Raw genomic sequence first — 22,428 nt, 5'->3', positions numbered from 1 at the left:
TGGGTCTTCAGCAATTAGTCAGGGAACCCACTCATAGAGCAGGGCATCGGCTTGACCTTATCTTTTCGGTCCCTCAGCTAGAACACCTGGATGAAATCTTGCCCATGGGATGGACTGATCATTCCCTTCTTAAATTCCATATTAATAGTAAGGGGGCTAGATTTCAGGCACATGGCACCACCTCTGAATTTATGTACAGAGACTGGAGAGATCTTGAAAGGCTGAGAACTACTGAGGCTGTGTTTAAAGTGGACGACAGCTTCTCCCCGGACCGTCAAGTCGATGACAATTACGAGGCTTTGTACCTCAGGATAACCACGAGGGTCGACTCTCTTGCTCCACTAAAAAAAGGCAGGCATAAGGGCAGAGTGTCGTCCCCGTGGTTCAATGACTCTCTAAAGGCTCTAAAACTTGCCTGTAAACAGGCGGAAAGGAAATGGAGGCAGGGTTACACCGATGCCAGCAAACTGCTCTGGAAAACTAAACTTTCCGAATATAAAGCCTCGATCCAGAAATCTAAATCTGATTACTTCTGCTCAACAATATGCACAGCCGCAAATAGCTCCAAAAGCATTTTTCAGATTCTGAACAGTCTCACCCACCCTGACTGCTCAAAAACATCGACCCTTCCCACACAGGCCCTCTGCGATAATCTAGCTCTGTTTTTCAATGAAAAAATAGAAACCATTATTCGCAGCTTGAGTACTTCCCCCATTCTGATCTGTCCCCCTCACTCTGGGGATGGTATTACAGACATCGGAGCGGGGCACCCAGGATGGCAGCCTGCGGACTGTCTACTGGAGCTCCCCCCTATCACTGAGGCGGACTTCGACAGACTGGCACGTGGTATATCATCTGGTTCTCCTCTGGACCCTATCCCCCATAAAATCTGGAAGGCCTCCGGAGAGGAACTCTTTCCTACTCTCGGCAGGATCTGCAATCAATCTCTGCGCAGTGGCACAGTTCCTGCTTCTTGGAAGCAGGCTCTTGTTTCGCCACTTCTAAAAAAAACGTCCCTAAACCCAGAGTGCCTACAGAATTACCGACCCATCTCCCTGCTACCGTTCCCTGCAAACATCGCTGAGCGTTGGGTGAGCTCATGTCTCTCCAAACATTTGGATCAGCATCAATTTCTGGACGAAATTGAATTCGGTTTTCGCCCAGCCCACGGCACCGAAACAGCCCATCTCACTGCTATGGAGGACCTTCGACTGCGTGCAGACAGGGGTCAGGCAGTAGCTCGGATTCTGCTGGACCCGTCTGCCGCATTCGATACGGTTAATCATGGGATTCTATTGGAGAGACTGAGAGAAGCCGGGGTGGGTGGTACTGCCTTGCATTGGTTTTGTTCCTTCCTGCGGGATAGGAAGCAGGCTGTATCCCTTCCTCCGTTCCAATCGGCCTTCTCCCCGGGATCTCATGGGGTGCCTCAAGGATCGTCCATCAGCCCGATTTTATTTAACGTGTATCTCAAACCACTGATCACGTTGATAAAGTCTTACCGGCTGGAGGCTATCAATTACGCAGACGACACTCAACTCATCCTCTCCTGAGAGGGTGAGGAATCGATTCCTTTGGAGTCCTTTCATGACTGTTTGCGAGACACGGCCAGCTGGCTACACAACAACTCATTGCAGTTTAATGCCTCTAAAACTGAGGTCTTGCTCTTTGCCGGATCCCTCGCCCTTTTCCGATGGATTTTTGGCCCCCAGAATCCTCGGAAAAACCCCAGCCGGTCACTACTGTGCGCAACCTGGGTGTTATGATGAACAACAAACTCAGCATGGAAGCCCAGGTTGCGAAAACAGAGTCCACCTGTTCGGCTCTCACTCGATTCTGCCACTACTTCCCTTACAGGCCCGGGCGTTAATAGTCAGGTGTACTATTTGAAGTCGCCTCGACTATTGTAATGCGCTGCTACTCGAGTCTCCAGCCTTCTTGTGAGACAGACTTCAAAGAGTACAATCTGCCGCTGCTAAACTGGCCCTTGGTTGGCCCAGGAAATCCTCTGCCACAGCAGCGATGGCTGAACTCCACTGGCTCCCGTTGAAACAGCGAGTGGCCTTTAAATCCCTTTGTCTCATTTTCAAGGCCCTGCATGGACTTGGACCCAGCTCTCTGCAAGCCATGTTTGACTGGTATTCTCCGACCAGAGCACTTCGCTCTACAACGGCATGCCTTGTAAAAGTGCCGAGATTTTAAAAAGCTTGGACAGGAGGCGGATCTTTCAGAGTGGCGGCTGCTAAACTCTGGAATAGTATGCCCCTAGATATCCGTCAAACGAAAGAACTCCTTCCCTTTAGGAAACGTGTCAAAACTTGGCTGTTTCCTAAATGTTAACGTGCTGGCCATTGTATTGCGGTTCCCCCCGTGCTTCCCCCCCTGGAGATATTCTCACCGCCAGGATGCCTGTAAGGTGACAGCCGCGCTATACAAATGTTTTAAATAAATAAATATAACGAGTTACAGTAATCCAGCCTTGAGGATATAAGGTCCACTGTAACCTGTTTTCGAGCCTCAATAGAAAGGTAGTGTACAATCTTTCTCAAGATTCTTAGGACCCCGCAGCAAGTTGATACTGTCCTGCTGACTTGTTTGTCAAAAGAAAGTGTGGTATCAAAGATTACACCCAGGTTACGAGCAGACTGGGAGGGCGTAGGGCAGGCTCCAAGAGCAGGAGGCCACCACTCCATCGACCAGATCTCCTCCTTGCCTCCAAAGATAAGGATTTCGGTCTTCTCCCCGTTAAGTTTCAAGAAGTTCCTTATCATCCAGCCCGCGACTGCTTCCATGCAGTTCCTGAAATTTCGGGCCGTGATGTTTGCAGTTTGAGAGAGGGAGACCATAATCTGGGTGTCGTCAGCGTAGGTTAAAACTTCCAACCCAAAGGATCTTACAAGCCTGGCAAGCGGGGCTACATAGATATTAAAAAGCGTAGGGCTCAGAGACGAGCCCTGAGGAACCCCGCACTGCACAGGCTTGACAGGGGAAAGAAAGTTACCCAACTTGACCCTTTGTTTACGCTGATCGAGGAAGGAAGTCAGGAGGCTCAACGCTGGTCCCTCCACTCCTATCTCCCTAATGCGAATAGCCAAAATAGAAGGGGACAGGGTGTCAAATGCTGCTGTGAGGTCGAGCAGGACCAGAAGGGTAGTCTGGCCACTGTCGACCTTAGCGCGGATGTTATTGGTAACCACAGTGAGAGCGGACTCCGTGCTGTGTGCCCTCCGGAAGCCGTGCTGGGAAAAATCCAACAGGCTAGAGTTGACAAGGAAGGCACTTAGGTGGCAGTTGAGATGAGTCTCGAGCAGCTTCGAAGGGGCAGGAAGTAAAGAAATGGGGCGAAAGTTCTTCAAAGTCCCGGGGTCTAAAGTAGCCTTCTTTAAAAGGGGCTTGACTATCGCCATCTTCCATGAAGTCGGAAAGACACCTTCGGAGATTGTCAGATTTATCACTTCTAGAAATGGGGGTAGCAATACCTCTCTGCATTCTTTGAGAATCTTTACTAAAAAGGTGTGCTATTAAATTCTGAGTTCAGAGAGCCTAAACTTCTTTTCTCTACCTTGTCCTGATGTCAAGTGAAACGTGTAAGATAATACAAGGCAGCTCCCATGTTAACCTAAGGGATAAACAAACTTTCAATAGTGAAAAATTGAAATGCACAGTATTTCACTATTGGGATATGTAAAACACACCAGCACATGCCCAAACTTTCACATACACTGCACCCTGACTATTGGGGTACCTTGGCCTACCTGAGGGGTGCCTTACATGTAAGAAAATGGATTGGTAGGGCCTGGTAAGTAGGTGCACTTGCCAAGTCAACAAGGCAGTTCAAAACTGCCCGCACAGACCCTGGCAGGTCTGAAACACACTTACAGGGCTAATCATGTGGGTGGCACAACCAGTGCTGCAAGCACACTGTAGCATTGGAATTAAAGGCCCTGGCACACTCACTGCACTTTACTCGGGAATTACTAGTAAATCAAATATGCCAATCATGGATAACAAATCATAACCACAATTTACACAGAGCACATGCTCTTTAGCACTGATCAGCAGTGGTAAAGCGCCCAGAATCCTATAGCCAACAAAAACAGGGTTAGAATGATAGGAGGCAAAAGGCAAAAAATTTGGGGACAAACCTGCAAAAAAGGCAAGTTCTAACACCTGGAGGGATGTATTATGGGTGGCTAGAGTTCATTGCACAACCGCGAGGTTTGGGTGGCACAGCATATCTGCACAGCACCACTTGTTCAGAGCTGAGGTGACTTCTGCCTTTTAAGGAGTCCAGAACAGACCGGGCCACAGTTGGGGGGGAGGGGAGGGAGATAAGGAGGTCCAGAGGGTTACTTTTCTCCAAGGCTTATTGAATGTTGTCTAGAGAGTGGGGTGGATGTGTCACCATCCTCAACAAGTTGCATGCTAGTGGATACCTTCCAGGACTTTGGATACTCAGATTGCCTATAACTGAATATGCATATAACAGCAGTCCAATAGGTCTGACTTCATTTCAAATGCAACTCGTGGATGAATGATGTACGTAATGTATGTGAATTGTTCAATACAGTATGTTAAATACAAAATTAAAAAAATACAGTGCTGTGTATTTGATTTGGAAGGCTGCAACACATTTGTAAATCAATGAATGGAATAGGTAAACAGTGTGTTGCCTCCCTGTGTCTCTGAAGTCTTAGAACCAAGTTTGGCACATAGGAAAGCACAATGTTAAAAGAAAACAACGAAAGTAGAAGTAAGCATAAGCTCCAGAAAAGTACATCATCATGATGAAAGGGAGAAGAAGTAGTCAAATAAACACAAGATATGATCAAATCATAAAAGCACTATATCAAACACTACTACCAACAAAAAGGCGAGGCTTCACAAAAAGGGGGTGAGAGGTACACATTGTTAGATCTGATTCCACGCAGGAAACAGGGAGGTTTTGTTTAACCACGGGAGTTATGATGACTAGTTAACAAAAGGGGAAGCGCTTTGTTTCTAAATATTCATTTTGGCCTTAGCCACAGTGAGCAAGTTGGGAAGCTCGAATGAGGAACAAGGTGTTCAACTCACAATACCATGTGTTATATTTTAGTGGCATCTTCTACAAATGTGCTTCGCAAAGCTACAGACATTTTCATGATCACGATTGTTGATAGTTATGAACGTTTCAAAGTTTCTATAAAGTTTGTTTTAAAAAATTACAATCCAAAAATTAATATTTTGATACATAGAATTACATTCTTAATGGAGAACACCAGTGAGTAAGGTATTTGGCCTAGAATTGCCCACATCACTGAACTTCTGAGACCCACTTTTTCCAGTTTAGATCTACTTGAAATGTAAACTGTGACTACATATGCAAGCCAGTAATAGGAGGTAGAATGGACGCAAGAGAAAGTAGGTTTACTTGTAATAATAATTGCAGCCATCCCTGGTACTCCGAAAATACCCAAGATCTCCTTTTTGGGCTTTGACTTTCATGATTATTAAGGTTGAACAGTCAAGGCTTACACCTGTATGTTATTTGTGGAGGTGGAAACTCAAACCGTAGGCACCTAAACAGTACACAAAAAGTTGTACTGTCCAATCATTGTTCTTTCAGTAAAGGATACGACCTTAATACATTTCAGTTCAACAAAGAGTAAGTAAGTGATGGTTAGCTGTTAAAATCACAATGTCACCCTGTGTAGGGAGATACTGACTTCCGCTAACGTGTATCAAGCATGCAGGAAGTGTCATGGGACAATTGGGGGCAAACACACTGCAGGTTCTCAGGGTGCCCTAAGCAGTGCATGTCTGCTTTAGGTTTTCGAATATTCAGCAATTCTGTAGTAGTAGATTCTCTTTAATGGTCTAATCAGGAGCATCACACACTACACAATGTCAGGCATACTTTGCAGTCACAATTTTGTTTTTTCTGATCTCCTTGTGGAGTGTTCAGTTGTGTCTTGTGTTACAGTGGACGTTGTGAAGGTTAAGTAAGGCACAGGGTTCTGGTTAGTGGAGGGAAATCACTATTCTTATCATTTGAAAGTGCAGGAGACCATAGCAGGCTTGGTGAACTGCAATAGTCTGTCTGGCACTGCTTGTCAAAGCGAATCATGGCTCATGGAAAAGAAGCAAACCCAGATTTCCAAATATTCCATGACTCAATATCTCCAACTATATAATAGCACTGTTTAATGTTATTGGCTTACGGTGTGACCACTATAAGAAAAGAAGGTGGAAGTAACTACTATTTTTTTTAGGACTCACTACTGAAAGTTTTAGCAGTCTGTTGAGAGCTTTTGTCATCAATACTTCACAACAAAATATTAAAAAGTATAAACAGATAGAGGGGTTCGGATCAGCTCTTTTCAACCACTGAATTTCATGTTTGTTATGATTTGCCATTGATTTTATGGGCCGTTCATCAAGGTCATGGCATTTTGAGGATAGTTATATTGTCCTGCTTGAGATGAATTAGATTTTGGTAATGGATCATGTGGTCCTTTAGTTAAGCTGCAGAAGCAACATTATGTTTAGCTTTAGCCAGTCTGTGCTCTTTAATGTATTTACTTTCCTGAGGCAATGGCATTTTACTTGTTGATTTATAGCTTAACTACTTAATAAAATCTCACTCCCCGTTACTAAACACTAAGCGCATTCCTTTGCTTTAGTTTGCTGTCTCCATAATATTTACTATTATAATTCAGATAAAAAGGGTATGCCTTAACAATTCTACTATACCTAGCTACATATAATACCTACTAAGCCTACCATACCTTGGTAACTTACCATACTAAACTGTCATATATACTCAGCATGACTTATAAACTACCAAACCTACCTACCATACCCAACCTAGCATCATACCTACCATACCTTCAGAGCCCTCCATGCCCAACATACTTACCTACCATACCCAAGATAGCATACCTAACGTAACATACCTACAAAACCTACCACGCCTAACATACCTACCCGTCATATCTCCCTACCAGGGGCGGATTGGCAATGCGGGCATTCGGGAATGGGCCGGTGTCTCCGTGCCCTCTGTGGGCCGGTTTTTTTTCTCCCCTTTCCCAGCCACACAGTGAAGCTGCATTCATTTCTCTGTCTCTGTGCTCACTGTGGACTTGGAAAGGGGAGAAAAAAAAACGGCCCACAGAGGGCACAGAGACAGAGAAATGAATGCAGCTTCACTGTGGGGCCCTACAGCGATTATCTGCTGTGGCTTCTCCTTGACCCCCTGCCCTGCCAAGCAATCATGCTGATGGTGGGCTGGCGAGGGGTGATTGTATACAAGAATCTGCCTCCCAGGGGGGCAGGTGTTGCTCAGGTCATTGAGCTATTTTCACCTCGGCCCCCCTGGGTCCCACGCAGCACAAACAGTGTTAGATTTAACACCTCGCCCACAGTTCTTCACATTTAGGGCATAGTGGGCGAGGAAGAATGGGTCTCGCTGTGGGGGCCAGGTGATGTTTGTATCTTGCACCATCTTCACCTCAGCCTCCCCCCTGGCTAATGTGGATGACCCAGCAGCTGTGTTTTGTGATCCCCTGCCAGGACATTGCCCTGAGGCCTGCAGGGCTGGGGAGGGCTGATTAATTTACTAATTGCAGGGGCCTTACTGCTGTTCATGTGCTCCTGAGCTGAAGGTCTGGGGAGGGCGGAGTAGGTTAGTAATAGCAGGGGCTTCCTGCTTATTAGGTGCTCCTTCGCGAATAATTTTGTGACAGAAAGGGGCCTTGCTGTTTTTTTAGTTGCTCAGCATGTAGGCCATTGTCACCTTGGCCCTGTGTTCTGTGCAAGAAGAGTATCCTCTCACTTTCATTCCTTGTCTGTGCCTAACATCTTAAGGATTTTGGGGGCCCTGGGCCAACCATATTTTTGGGCCCCTGTTCGGAACAGATTTGAATTTATAATCCAATTTCTGCTCTTTGATGCCCTCTTTCAGCTGGTCACTGGACAGAGCACTACCATACTTGTCCAAATTCTTATTGTATTTACATCTAATATTCAAGGACATTGACGTGTGTTTTCAATATTACAACACAGTAGCAGCTCACTAAAATTACTGAAAATAATCTCAGTGACATCCTCCCATTTCTCATATGTGATGGCATGTTTGATCTCAAAGATATTTTTTATGGATGTTGCATGAAACATAAACTAATTTTTCTGCAAAATCTCTGAGATAGGTTCTTACTCATCACCCATATTAAAAATAAATTAGAAAAAATGGTATTTAAAACAATCTGTTTAAGGAGTATGCATGGTCATTAGGGCAAGATTCTCTGCAGAACAGAGCTGGTTCTATCAGGGGGCTCCCTGAAAGGCTAAGGCCCTGGGCCAGAGCCCACATTGCCCATGCCTTAAAATGTCTCTGGTCTGTGCATAGGCATATGTGGCCTGACGCCAGAGTTGCAGAGATCGGGATTCAAGTTGAGTCCCAGTGTCTGCTCAACAACCTGTGATTCTGGGCAGATCACTTCATCGCCCAGGCCCTTAATAAAAAATCGGATCATGTGTACTGTAATTGGTACTCATAAATAGAACTGTGTTTTTTGTATACGGACATCACCTGCTGGTTGTGAAATACATTTATGACTAGATTGTACAGATACATTTTCCAGCATTCTTTACAGCCCAGACTGCCTTTTCCGCGTTTGTGAATTCTTACTTTTGTTATTACATGTTCTATTCCCAGAGATTCCAGTCTTACCCTTTCTCCTTGACTTTGTGCTAGATTTCTGATTCATGTGATGATTAGAGTCTAGTACATAGCTGGTTGGGAAAGAGTATCTAACAGCATTGTGCAGGGCGTTAAGACTGCAAGTAAGTATTCAGTTATCAGAACTTCAGTGCTCCTAGTCTTTACCAATGTTACCTGCTCTGTAAGCTTTAAAAGGCTTAATTTACTAAATATTTCTCTACAAATTAGACCTCAAAGAGTAACCAAATGGTGTTCCATGAAAGGGCACACCCCTTGATTGTGGGCCACGCCCCTTAATTTTGGGCCACGCCCCTTGAATGTGGGCCACTTTTTTCGTCAGTGCCCGGGCCAAATTGTGATCCCAATCCGACCCTGCTCCCTACCATACCGAACATGCACACAGCCCTGCAGACAGTATCTCTTACACTTGCCATGGGTTGCGGTTTTGTGACACAGGAGCACGTTAGGGCCATGGGAGCTCCAGAAAGACCGTAAGATACAGCAGCCTGCATGGGAGCAGAACCAAGCGCAGCTTATGAAGGGCATGAAATGTGAAGGACATTCCTTCTTTAAAAATAAGGAAGCCTGTTGGTTTAGTCAATGCTTGGTTTAAGTTTGCTTCCTTTTCTTCTAACCAGAAGCCATGAGTTTGGTGTGGCTGCAAGGCTTGGAAGAGTTATTTATAACAAACAAAACCAAAACACCATATACAACACTCTCACATTGTCTGCTGCATGTGGATTCCTGTTATGTACATGTAGGTGCGTCCTACAGCCTGGGACTGACAGCCAGACGCAAAGGATACTACTGGGAGGATGTCTCACACGTGCAACAGCCTATTCTGTCCCTACACCACTTGATTTTCTGTCAAGGGTTCTAAATGTACCAACGCTTCGATGCAATCCCATGCGACTCCCATGACAGCACACAGCCCCAGGGTCGGCCCTCGGCGGCGGATGGCGCGTGAGCAGGGTGCAGCGGCATTCACACGGACTCACTCCACAGACCGGTCTGGCATAACAGGTCTTTCGACCTGCCTGCATGAAAAAAATACATCTATCGAGTGAAAATGGTGTAAGATTGCCATGGAGTGCGGCAAATACAACTAGAAGGGATCTGTAAATTTGGTCGGGCTCCGCAAACCACGGAGGTGCCATGGGCGGAATGGACTGTGTGGGTGTCACGCAGGCGAAGGGTGCAGCATACCCTACTACAGGAACCACTGCCCACATAACCTGAGCCACGAGGCTTGGTGTAGGAAATAAAGTTACACTTCAGCACGCGCCTTCCGAATACTCAACAGCCGCCCCCGCCATATTGCATTAAACATACATTTTACTAGAAAAAGGTTCGGCAGTCTAGCACCAATATAATTACTTTAAATGGACCTTCTCGAATAAAAAAGGGTAGGTGTGGGATGTCTTGATTCTGGGTAGACATGACACTTCCTGTGTAGTGTTTTACTTATAATAGCACTGCTTCCCAAAACACTGTACTACCTACTTGGCTTCAAGCCGACTGTTTCCATCACTTCATTCACACAGACACAATTACTGCTAAGTTTAGGAGAAGAAAGCAACAGGATCCAACAGCCGCCCAATCGGAATTGGCAGACAGAGACTGAAGATTCATTGGAACACGCGCTTTTCCAAATGTACCATGTCGCGCTCAACTGCGAACAGTAAACAGACCACATCGTACTCTCACAGCCTCCGTCACCTTGGCACCGTGCGGGCATCTGCGCCCCCTGGGAACCGCATTCTTCAAAGATTTGAGCACAGAGTTCCAGATGCGCACAGCTGGACTGGAGGGCGCAAAGATGAACCTGCCGGACACTGGCATTATACAGACTGGAGGCTGAAGGGCACTTACTGCAGGTGGCCAGCCGAGATTCAGACTGGACAGTGCACTGACCCTGAGCATACGATGCACCTCGGATGGCCATGTGGGCATCTGAATACCTGTATGATGGCCACCGAATTGAACCTGAAAAGGCACACTGGTGGTTTTCGTGGGCACACCTCGCGCCCCAGGGAGGGTAGAGGCGGATTTACAGCAGTTTGAGGGACAGTCATTCACTTGTAGAGTGACGAGGGAGCCGGGAGTGTAGTGTCACGCATGAGTGACACCACAAGGATGTCACCCAGGAAGGGGCACATGACGTTGGCCTCAGGGACAGTGAGCACAGGACACTAAATGGCCATCTGATCACGGGGGCTGGGCAGACCTGAACACCGGGGGCACTGAGGTGGGTCTTAAGGGAGCTGTCAGGCCCCACAAGACAAGGCGCGCGCTCACCTGGATCTGCAGGGGCACAAGCCGCACTTTGCACCGCTCGTTCACCAGGAAGCCCTTCGGCAGGTCGATGTACTGCCCCCACTCGTCGGCGAAGAGCTGCACGACGAATTTGCGATGCATGTCGATCTGGTCTCCGTACAAGCCGAGGAACTTCTGGATCAGCACCTCATAGCCGGAGCCGTGCGGCACGGCGGAGGGCCGGGCGAAGACGGAGAAGCAGAAGAGCACGGGCACGCTCCCGTTCACCTGAGCCGACGCCGCCGCAGGAACCGGTTGCTCCGCCATGTTCACGCTCCAAGTCCTCGGCTTTTTTTCACTCGCCAAGATTGGCCCTAAGCCCCGCCCCCTCGTGCGAGGGAGGGAGGGGGCCAATGGAGGAGGCGAGCGCTCACTGCTGGGGGAGTGGGCAGCCGAGGCGTGCTGATAGCAGCAGCTGCTCCTGGCAGCACATCGGGCGCCGCGACCTCAAACGCTTCAAAAAATCAGTCACATTTGTCATTCTGGATGAGTACTGGATGCGCTGGGCACCTTTCCTCTGACTTAATGATTTTCGTTTAATAACCCAAAGCTTTCACGCAGTTACAGCCTTGCTTACCAACAACCACCTGTTTCCTCGTCATCTTTTTTTCTTCATTAGGTTATTGTTTATGCTGTTTTCTCCAACGCGAGCGTTGTCCAAGAGGCTTTATACGGCTTAATGGGGTCACGTTCTTACTGGTATTCTTATGTGCAGCAGGAACGTGGGTGAAGACAGTGGTTAATTTGAGCCGGTGCTCCCCGGTGGGGTCCAGCGGCATTATGTTTTTCGCATCAGGCATTTAAAGAGCAAGAGAGAACACAGACAAGTGAAGGTCGGGGAAAGAGAAAGACATAAAAACGCAACAAAGGGAGAAAACTGGAACATGCAAAAGTACGATAGAGGAGCAGAGAATTTCTGGTAACAAAGAGGCAGGAGATGGATTGAAGACTAAGCCGCCTTGGTATTTGGCACTGTGGCAGTTAACAGCCACGCCCTTCTAAGCAGAGCTTTAGGCATCCAGCACTCATTCTGTTACAAAGTAACCTTTCGGTGAAACTAATCACAGTCAAAATTAGAGATCCAGGGCCCACTGGCCTAAAGAAATCTGGCAGTGTCATGAAGACTGTTGTGACAGGTCAGTCTGTTGAAAGTGTTTTGGCTGTTTATGGCCCTGTTTTATGGTCTGTTGGGACGATTTTGACCCTTGATTTTCCACTATTGACACACACATTGCCTGCAGCAAGCACAAATGCATGCAGTCTCCCATACCTATCGTTTTGAACTTGTAGATAGATTTTGTATGGATGTTTTACCTATACAAAATCTCTTTACAAGTTCAAAACGATTTGCAAATGTGCGTCACTTTTTTAGCTGTTTGATTCACTAATGTGGGTTACTTTTATTTTGGTGCTTGGGCCTATTATCTGCTCTAGCCCAAACCTGGAGACGGCTTTCCATGGTGGGAGCAAACCTGTATCTCAACATTCAGGACCCCCCAAAATTAATATCACCAAAACTTTACCTCAGACGGTTCTCCCCCAGGTTGGTCTTGTGCAAAAAAGGCATCCTTTAAATCAATATCAAATCAATATCAATTCTTTCTTTGTATCAGTTAATTAAAACAATTCAAAAGAGATAGAAACTTAAAAAAAAGTTAACGCATCCAAATGTGTAAATACAATTTGTTCCAAAGTGCCACTTTAAAATAAAGTTAAAGGGTTTTATTATAAAAATCTCAGAACTCAAGAGGTTTAGAATAAATGCCATGAAGGCTTAAATGCAACGTTATAGAGAGAGTAGTCAAAAATTAGAAATCATTCGATGTCTCAATGAACAGCAAAATCAGAATAGAGTCATGCAGCATCCCTAGAAGAAAATCCTAAAAATCTGACTTACCCCCAAGACTATGGGGGACTTATACACAATTCTTGCATAACAAATTAATCAAACAATAGAATAATTGTGGCATGATCTCAAGTAGCAACTCGTTCAGCAAATCAGAATAGAACATGTCATTACCTAAATACATATGCACTATCCCATTTTAAGAAACATCCAGCATCTTCCATAATAACTCCATCAGGAGAAGTTCAAACTAAAATGAAACATTTCAACAATGACGCTTCACACAAATGAATAAGACTTGGTCCAGCAACCAAACTACAGTCGAAGGGCCTTGAAAACGGCAACTGTATCTAAGATGGGGTTTCCATATGATTGTGGCACAACTGAATTAAAATAAATAATAATCACACTTCTATATATAATATTAAGTTTGTTTCAACTAAATCACGTTAGTTCCTCCTTTACATATTGAATCCTTCATAAAAATCATTAGTCATGATTTTTATTTTTCATGTAAATATAAATCAATAAAAACAATACTAGACCATCAAATTAGGGACAATAGTATGCAACAGTACACAATAGTATAATATGCATGCTTAGAAGAACAGGAGCCTGGAGGAGGCATCAAGAGGAAGTCTCTCTCTGGCTTTTTCCAGGCGAATGCTGGACGCTAGGGGCAGGAAAGATTAGTACCCCTTCTAAAAGCAACATTTTGGGCCTATATCTAGGGCTCCACTTATGATATTGCAGCACAGGGCACTTTAACAGGAAGAGTTTTAGATTTCAAATGTACTTTTTTATTCGATGATATTATGGATGAAGTTGAACCACCATACGCACATGCACTTTACTTAAAATTTAGCTATGGTACTTTAGAAGTAAGTGGACTCAGGCTACTGTAACCTCGATGTGCCCAGCATGTTCCCTAAGTTCGGAAACATTAGGCCACTACATGTTTTTTTGTCCATGTTGTGTACAAACCAGGAGAAAGTGGTAAATACCTGATTGTCAGCTTTTATCGATTACGCAACCAGTAGAGGCACTGCAAATATTTATTTGAGACCCCACGAAGTGGTTAGTATTCGCCATATCACGGTACCTGCTACACACCTGGTGTACTAGGTCCAAGTTGCTATCCGTAAGGTAAAGCCTGGTAAAATGCAAGTACAGATATGATAAGCAAATGTTATTATGAGACTGGTGATAACACTTGCCTTTAATGCTTATGGCCACATGTGTTTTACTTGTCTTTTTTTATTCATTCTAAGTTTTATTTATCTTTTTATGCTAAGCTGTTTATTTTAATATTGTGTAATGTAATTTATTAGGAAGATTGTTGTTTACGTTATTATGAATGATCTCTATTTTGATCGAATAACAAACTACTAGTATCGTTGGAAGAGAGATCAGGCATGATTAAGTGGGTTGTTAGGATAGCTACCAGGGTGAAGGGTTCCCTTTCCTCCTTAGGGTGAGTACTGGGTACTTTGGTAGGCATGTAGCAGCTTTGATGAGTCAGATTGCAGTTTTGCAAGCTGCTTTTTGTGAGGAGAGTAAGCAGTGTTTGGGGAACTGCTTTAGACAGTGGGTAAAACGGTAGAATTTAATGGAGTAGAGGAAGCGTGGTGGCAGTGAAGGTTTTGTGGCAGCTATAGTCGTTAGGGTGAATTGGAGCTTGACAAGATAAGAGTAGTTTTAGAGGCATTGTTGGTTCTCAAGGACCCCAGGACAGAAAACTTTATGGTGCACAGTGTCTTTGAGCAGGCGTGAGTACCAAGGAAGGCTCGACCAGGGAGGAGGTTGAAGAAAGGGGTGGCTGCTATGGTTTTGGCATACTCCTTTCCAAAACCAAAGTTGCAGAAGATGGGGTCGGAAGAGAGATGGGAGGAATCTGTGTAGGGAGCAGAAGCCCAGGCCACACTTAGAGAGCATCTGAGGTGGGCTGGGCAAATAGCTAGGACTGCAGGGGTACAGTAGAGTATATTGTCCACCTGGACCCACAAGAGAACATGAGGTGGTGTGGGAGAACAAGTGGCTGTAGGAAGGGGTGGAGTTAATCGGGCACCTAGCGTGAGGAGTGCGTCTCCGTCTTGGCAGCAGGAGAGGGAAGTGGTGGTACAAAATAGAGATAAAGAAATAGCAGTGGATGCTAACATTTTATTGACAGCAGAGGAAAATGTCTGGCAGCAGGAAAGAGGGCGAAGGTTGGGTGTCCTTTTATGTCAGTGTCAAAGTTGAGGGATGCTGGGGAGGTGAATAGGGGTGGGGTAGCGAGGTGGACAGTGGGGGGGGGTTCGGCAGGACAATTGGGGATTGGAAGAGTAAGGAACAGGAGTGCAGTGTCTAGAAATGTGGGGTTTAGGACAGGTCCACAGTTGTCTGAGGAGGTGTGGGGACCTGCATGAGATGCAGGGGCAGACTGCTTCAAGGAAAGGCGGGGGAGAGAAGTTTTTAGTGAGGGGCAGTAGTGTGGATAGCACAGCTACAGAGGAGGATGCTGGTTTGATCTGGAAAATTTGGGAGATGGGTGAAGGGAACGCCGGATGGTGTGGAGGGAGAAGTAGGAAGACCGAGTAGTGGGTCAGCAGAAGGGGAACACTGAAGGTGATGTTGTTTAGATGAAACAGCAACAGACTACGGTAGAGAGTTGTGTGGTTCTCTTACCCTGGCATGAAGAGAAAGTTTGGTCCGTTGCATCCGGCCCAACGTTATTGAGAGACATTCCTGGATGCGGAGAGAGTGATCTCGTGCCACCTTTCTTGAGAAGATTGCTGTATTAAAGGGTACAATTGATGAGACTTGTTGGGGATGGTGAAATTGTGCATATGAGTGTGGAAGGGGTTTGTGGCAAAGTATGCCTGTACATGACGAAACACAACTTTATTATGAGGAAGCTGAAGAAGAGGAGGAGAAAGGAGAAAATGTTGAGTATGTTGGTCATTAAAGTAAGAGTACGGCACAAGAGGAAATGGCAATGGTGGTTGGAAGCAATGTTGAGCCGAAGGTGGTCTGAGAGGGTGATACTGGTGGCACAGTAAATGTTTTGCAGGTGCTCCATAGGATGACCGCTTTGTCGCAACTGGATAGCTACAAGCAGCAGAAAAGGTTTTAAGGATAGATGGCTTCAGGGGATACTGCAAAAAAGGTAGACCAACTGAAAAGATGCAAAAATTGTCACAGTTGAGATCATTTGGTTTTGGTTGACTTTGGTGATGGATGTAAAAAGGTCAGTTTGAAAGGCGAGTAAACGAAAGGCAAGTTTGTCATGGAAAAAGGCATTGCAATGGAAGAGGTGGTGGTTGTTGCAAAGGAAGCAAAGACACAAAAGTGTTAGTCTGTTGCAGAAATAAAGGAGAACAAATAGATTAAAAAATAAAAAGCTGCAATACATGGGGGTGAAAACCTGTTGAGAGCACATTTAGTGGTGGCTACAAAAGAGAATATTTGCAAATAGGAATATGTAGAGGTGATTAAATTATTACACAGAGAGGTTAGAAGATTCAAAGGAGGAGGAATGTTAGTTGTTAGGTGGTCCAAAGTTGGCAGTTACCACAGAGAATTGAACTGCAATTTTTCTTATCTACGTAAATCTATATTGTGAAGAACTTCCAGATTTCAGTGTAGCCTTATTAAAATACATAGATTGTTGGACTTTGGCCCTTAGGGCAGGTTCACTCCTAGACTTTTTGCTTGAAATGGTGACCTGGAGATGGTGATTTTGGGATTCTGCGCACTTTCACTGTGTCCCAGTGGAAAGTGCGTGCGCACTCTGAGTGCATGTGCTGAGCTAGGCCTGCCCGCCCATAGGAATGCATGGGGAATGTATGTGTCCCTGGTAGTTCCTGATGCGTGGGGTGTACAGGCTTGAGTCTGGTATGTGTGAACTCGTGAGAGTGAATGCTGCGAGATGGTGTATGCAGCATGTATGTGTCTAGTAGCGAAGCGCCATTTCTAGACATGGCTGTACGTGTGCTGTGAGGGTGCTGGCGTGTGATTGGCTGGAGCTGGCTGGCATGCCAGGCTCCAGGAAGTCTGGATGGGTCTGCCCGGTGGTGAGTGGGAGATCTGCATGAGTAATGTGTGGGAGGAGTGTACCTGTGTCCTGGATGGGCTGGGTTTTCCCCACACAATGCTGGCTCCGCCCCCCTGTGGTGTGTCTAATGACCCAAGCCCTGCCAGTGAATAGAGAGGGTGGTTGAGGTAAACAGAGTACTCAAGAACCAGCTGCGACTGGTTCCGCCCCCACTCTGCACCCTCAGACAAAGGAATGCACTGTATAAAAATGGGACTGTGTCCCCACTGAAGTTGTTCTCTTCCAGGATCCTGAGGGGGCTGCTGCTGCTGCTGCTGGGCCAGAGGACCGCCACTTGGGGTGTCTCCCTGCCTGGAGACCCAGTGTGCTGGCTCTGGGCCCAGCCTTGCCCCCTGCCCCTTGAAAGGACTTTTGCTGGACTTTGGGCTGTCCTCTAGCGCTGGGAGCGCTGGAATTGCCTCTTAGCGCTTGGAAGCGCTTGCAGATTCCTCCTAGCGCCTGGGAGCGCTTTATTTCGTCCTAGCGCTGGGAGCGCTGTGGTTTGTGCCCCCCTAGCGCTTGAGAGCGCTTGATTTTGACCAGCAGCGCCTGGGAGCGCTTCTGTAAGGCAGGTGCCCACCCTGCACTTCGCGGCTCGAGCGGCTGCCCACGCCGCATATTTGTTTGATTTATTGATCTACGAGGGAGCCCACTCCTCGGATCATCTGGGAAGCCGCCTGCCTGCCTAGAAGCGAGCCGCCGCGCTGCCCGCGGCGACCCGGAAGTGGTGAGGCGGCCGACCAATCACAGTGCGGCCCCGGAGAGGCCGACCGGAAGTCCCGCCCCCGCAGCCGCGACCCGGAAGTCAGGCAGGCCGGGGGCAGGACAGAGAGGCAGGCGGAAGCTGCTGCCTGCCGGGGCTCCCATGTGAAGGGAGAGCCCCGGGGAGAAGTGCTGCAGGGAGCGAGGCTCCCGTGAGAAGAGGAGAGCCCCGCCCGTCCCGAGGAAGCCGAGGAGCGAGAGCTGCAGCACCCGGTGAGTGGGAGGCGTGAGGGTTCGAGAGGAGGGGGAGGCGTCGGGGCACATTGCCGGTGCCCGCATCCCCCCCCCCCCAGTGCGAGGTCCAGAGTGTTTAGAAGCCCAAGGGGCCCTCCCTCAACACAGTGTTCCCCAGAGCGGGGCCCCTAGATCGCAGGGGCATCTCACCAGAGCCTGAGAGGCTCCATCCGGGGGCAGTGTTGCCTGTGTTCCGAGCCCAGCGAGGCTCCAACGACGGGGCATTTCTTTAACCCTGAGTGCCCCCATTTCTGTGGTCAAGAGCCCTGAGGGGCTCTGGGAGGGCCATTGTTGCTTTGAGCCTGAGAGGCTCAGAGGGGACATTTTCTTGCTTTAAGAGCCCAGAGAGGCTCTGAGAGGGCCATTCGTTTTGTGAGCCCAGAGAGGCTCTGCAGTGCCACAGTGGTGGTTCTTGAGCCAGAGAGGCTCCAACGTTGCCCTAATTTCCCTGCACCAGTTGCCCAGCACTTTGTGGGCAACTGCTACGTTTAGGCCCCCCTGACTTTGGACACAGGGCGTCCTAGCCCCAGAGAGGCCAGTTGGCACAGGGACAGTCACAGGTGGTGACTTCTGAGTTTTGCGCAATTGTACTTTCTATGCACCTCTGAATGTATTGTTTATGCGTCATGTGCCTTTACACCTCTGAATGAATGTTATGCATTGCATCATGTGTTTTCCTCTTACACCCCTACAGGTATTGTGATACATAGGTGGTTGTTTTCTCCCTAGTGCAGGTGGTGCTGGTGAGATCCTGGTTACCAGTGATTACTGGTTGTGTGCTATTTTGTGCTATATTCTATGTACTAAGTGCTATTTCTGAAAGTGCTACTTCTGATTCCTGACAGTGGTCCAGGTGGCCCTGTCTTGTACATATCCCCTGTAAATTCTGCCCGTGCCCCTGGCACATTGTAAAGTGTGTGTTTTATCTAATGTGTTTTGGTGTAATACAAAGGCTATTTTTATATAACCTTGTGTGGAGTTTCCTTTGTGGTGGGCCTTTGGTTGTTGTTGCTGGGGTGCGTGCGCAAATACTTAGCCTACATCGCCTCCAAGTTTAGCCTTGCTGCTCGCGCCACGTTACCTAGAGGGTGAGTAGGGGTTATCTTGGTGTGTAACTCCCTTGCCCTGACTTGGGAGTGGTGGTCTCTGACTGACTTTGGCGAAAGCCCTGGCCAGCCAGGGATCCCATTTCCAACATTGGCGGCAAGCGGTGGGATAAGGATTTGTGTTTGCCTTGTACCTTAGTAGCGGCTGGCTGCACCACAAAACTCTGCATTTTAGATGACCACATTTTAGGGGATTGTATTGTTTTTGGAAGTTCCATTGTTTCTTCTCCTGAAGAGTGTCATTTGATTGTGTTCAGTACATTTGTCCCCCGCCCTGCTTCCAGAGTTTGGTACCTGTGTCGCTTTTGGTCAGGTTGAGAAGTCAGGGGTGGTAGAAACTGCCTTACCGATCCGAGGGGAGGGTGTGTGTGGATGAATGGTGTGTTTTCCTGGACGCATGAGTATGAGTTCTCTTTGATAAGGAGATTGTTGAAGTTTTGGAATTGTGTCCTCTTACTTCAGATTGTTCAGTCCCCTGTGTTGCACGTGTCTGTGATCATCCTGCCAAGATGGAGTCTGCTTTTAATGTCTGGGGTCTGTTTTTGCATGAACTGAGAGAGTTTTGCGAAGAGAGAGACATTGCAGTGAATGAGTCAGACACCCAGTCCCAACTTAGGGGTAACCTGATCCAATGGCAGAAGGATGACTGGGAGCGTGAGCACAGTGCGGAGAGGGCCCGGGTCTCACACCATGAGGGTGGTGGGTCAGAGGGGAGCCCTGAAGAGTCTGAGGAGGAGGAAGAAGATGACAGCACAGGGACGCCAGCAGAGAGTGAGGACCCCATAGATAGGGAGTCCCTTGCTGGGTCCAGTTTAGGAGGCAGCGCCTCATCCCTTTCCCTGTCCCCAGAGGAGCTGGAAGATAGGAGGAGAGAAAGGGAGCACCAGCTGGCTTTAGAAAAGCTCAGGTTGGAGCATGCCCAGGCTAAGGCACAGCTGGGCATTAGAAGACAACAGCTGGAGACCGAGAGGGTCTTAGCGCAGGACAGGATAGAGGAGGCTGAGAGGGCCGCCACCAGAGGCAAAGTAGCTCTGGAGGGTAGACTATCCCCTGCGCGCAGTGTTGAGTGTCTGGATCCCCCAGGGAGGGTTGGGTCCAGTGGTGGCAGCTATTTAAATCTCAGTCTAGAAAGTCCCAGTTCCCAGAGTATGGTTCCTGTTTCCCCAGAGGAGGAGAATAGGTTGAGGTTTAGGAACCTTAGGAAACCGTCTCATCAGTCTTGGGAAGACTTTGAGGATGACTGTTGTGAAGCCCTGTGTGATTGGGTACGGGAGCCCACGAAATGTGATTGGGACCTATTGTTCGATATGTTTCTCAGAGAGCAGTTGCTCAGTTGTTGTTCACCAGGGTTGCGCCAACACCTGTTAGGGTGTGGATTGTCTGAACCATGTGAGCTGGCAGAGGAAGCAGACCGCTGGGAAGGGACCAGAGGTTCTGTAGAGTCATTGGTGAGTGACTCCAAAAGTAGTGGGTCTGGGATCTTCCAGCCCAGCGGGGTGGAAGAGGCTCAGTGTAGCCCAGCTAGGTCCCTGGTTAGTGAGAAGGGTGTAGGGGCTGACTGCCTGGCTCAGTGGAGCAGGAGTCAGTGGGTGGCTGAGAGCCCCCAGAGGCCCGAAGCCCTCTCTCAGAACCTGGGTGGTTTCTTGAGGGAACACCAGGTTGGGGACCTAGGCTGTCCTGTTAGTCCACTTGAGGAAGATCTCCTAGTGAGTAGAGGACCTGGAGTGTCTGTAAACAGAGCTCCTGTGGTTCTAGAGTCTGGCAGTACCGCTCCGGTAGGGAGGGTACAGGAGTCCAGAGTGAGGAGTGATTGGGGGAGTTCCCCAGTGGCTGGACCAGTGGGTCAGGGACTACCCAGTTGGGCTAGGTTCCCGTGTAGTGACCATGGTGACACCACTTCTGGTCTGGGGGATCTTCGCGCACTGTCAGGTGGACAGGGAGCGGGAGAGCTGCGCCAGACAGACAGTCACACGACAGATGTGACATTTGTTAGCCTCAGGGGGATGGAGTGTAAGTCCCCAGAAGTCCTGGAGTGCCAGGCAATTGTTCCACCGAAGGTTTTAGACCAGAGGTTGGAAGGCCAGGTTCAGGGTCAGCCTGACCTGAAGGGTAGGACGACTGTAACCAGTGTCCTGACCGGTTATTCTTCCAGAGGAACTTCTCCAGGTGGGAGAGGGCAGACCTCTGGAAGGGGGTGCAGAGGGTGGGAGAGCCCACCTCTGACCCCGGTGCAGCCTGAGTGGATAAGCCCTGGGTTGGAATGGCGTTCTAGGGGTACCCCTCGCAGAGGGAGGAGGAACCCTAGGAGAAGAGGTAGGGGGAGGAGAGCCTTCCCCGAGACTCCTGGTCCGTCTGAGGTTGTAGGCCTTAGGCTGGAGAACCAGTGGCAGTCTAGTCCTGTCTTGCGGACAGGAAGAGTGGAAAATGGCTCCTATGTGCCAGGGGTTACTACCCCCCGCTCTGCGAATTGGCATGGACCAGTGGCACCTGGGTGGCCCAGGGCCTGGTCCTGGCCGCGGACAACTTGGAAGTACCAGTGGGGTAGCCCAGTTGGTCCAGACAGTGTGTTTAGAAGGAATCCCATGGGTTCACCGTGGCATAGAACAGGAGGGTGTCCCTGCAGTTGCGGGCCCGCGTCCGTGTTCTATCGCCCCAAGCAGGGAAGTCCATCACGGTGGTGATTGTTCTCCCCTGCGTTTTGGCTGGAAGGGGGTTATGTTGGACTTTGGCCCTTAGGGCAGGTTCACCCCTAGACTTTTTGCTTGAAATGGTGACCTGGAGATGGTGATTTTGGGATTCTGCGCACTTTCACTGTGTCCCAGTGGAAAGTGCGTGCGCACTCTGAGTGCATGTGCTGAGCTAGGCCTGCCCGCCCATAGGAATGCATGGGGAATGTATGTGTCCCTGGTAGTTCCTGATGCGTGGGGTGTACAGGCTTGAGTCTGGTATGTGTGAACTCGTGAGAGTGAATGCTGCGAGATGGTGTATGCAGCATGTATGTGTCTAGTAGCGAAGCGCCATTTCTAGACATGGCTGTACGTGTGCTGTGAGGGTGCTGGCGTGTGATTGGCTGGAGCTGGCTGGCATGCCAGGCTCCAGGAAGTCTGGATGGGTCTGCCCGGTGGTGAGTGGGAGATCTGCATGAGTAATGTGTGGGAGGAGTGTACCTGTGTCCTGGATGGGCTGGGTTTTCCCCACACAATGCTGGCTCCGCCCCCCTGTGGTGTGTCTAATGACCCAAGCCCTGCCAGTGAATAGAGAGGGTGGTTAAGGTAAACAGAGTACTCAAGAACCAGCTGCGACTGGTTCCGCCCCCACTCTGCACCCTCAGACAAAGGAATGCACTGTATAAAAATGGGACTGTGTCCCCACTGAAGTTGTTCTC

The 22,428-nt window shown here is 48.2% G+C and overlaps 1 protein-coding gene across 1 annotated transcript in view; it reads right to left on the bottom strand.

Moving 5' to 3' along the window:
* ISOC1 (isochorismatase domain containing 1) overlaps nucleotides 1–11,349 on the bottom strand; it is a 130,192-nt gene extending 118,843 nt beyond the window's left edge. The window contains exon 1 of the mRNA XM_078675612.1: nucleotides 11,003–11,349. Within this exon, the coding sequence (XP_078531738.1) occupies nucleotides 11,003–11,287 (285 nt within the window). The 5' untranslated portion in view covers nucleotides 11,288–11,349. The remainder of the gene's footprint in view (nucleotides 1–11,002) is intronic.
* Between the last annotated feature and the right edge of the window lie 11,079 nt (nucleotides 11,350–22,428).

This window comes from Lissotriton helveticus, chromosome 2_1, assembly GCF_964261635.1.
Source record: "Lissotriton helveticus chromosome 2_1, aLisHel1.1, whole genome shotgun sequence".
NCBI lineage: Eukaryota > Metazoa > Chordata > Amphibia > Caudata > Salamandridae > Lissotriton > Lissotriton helveticus.
The sequence above is the reverse complement of the archived record's forward strand: the minus strand, read 5'-3'. Positions and strand labels throughout refer to the sequence as shown.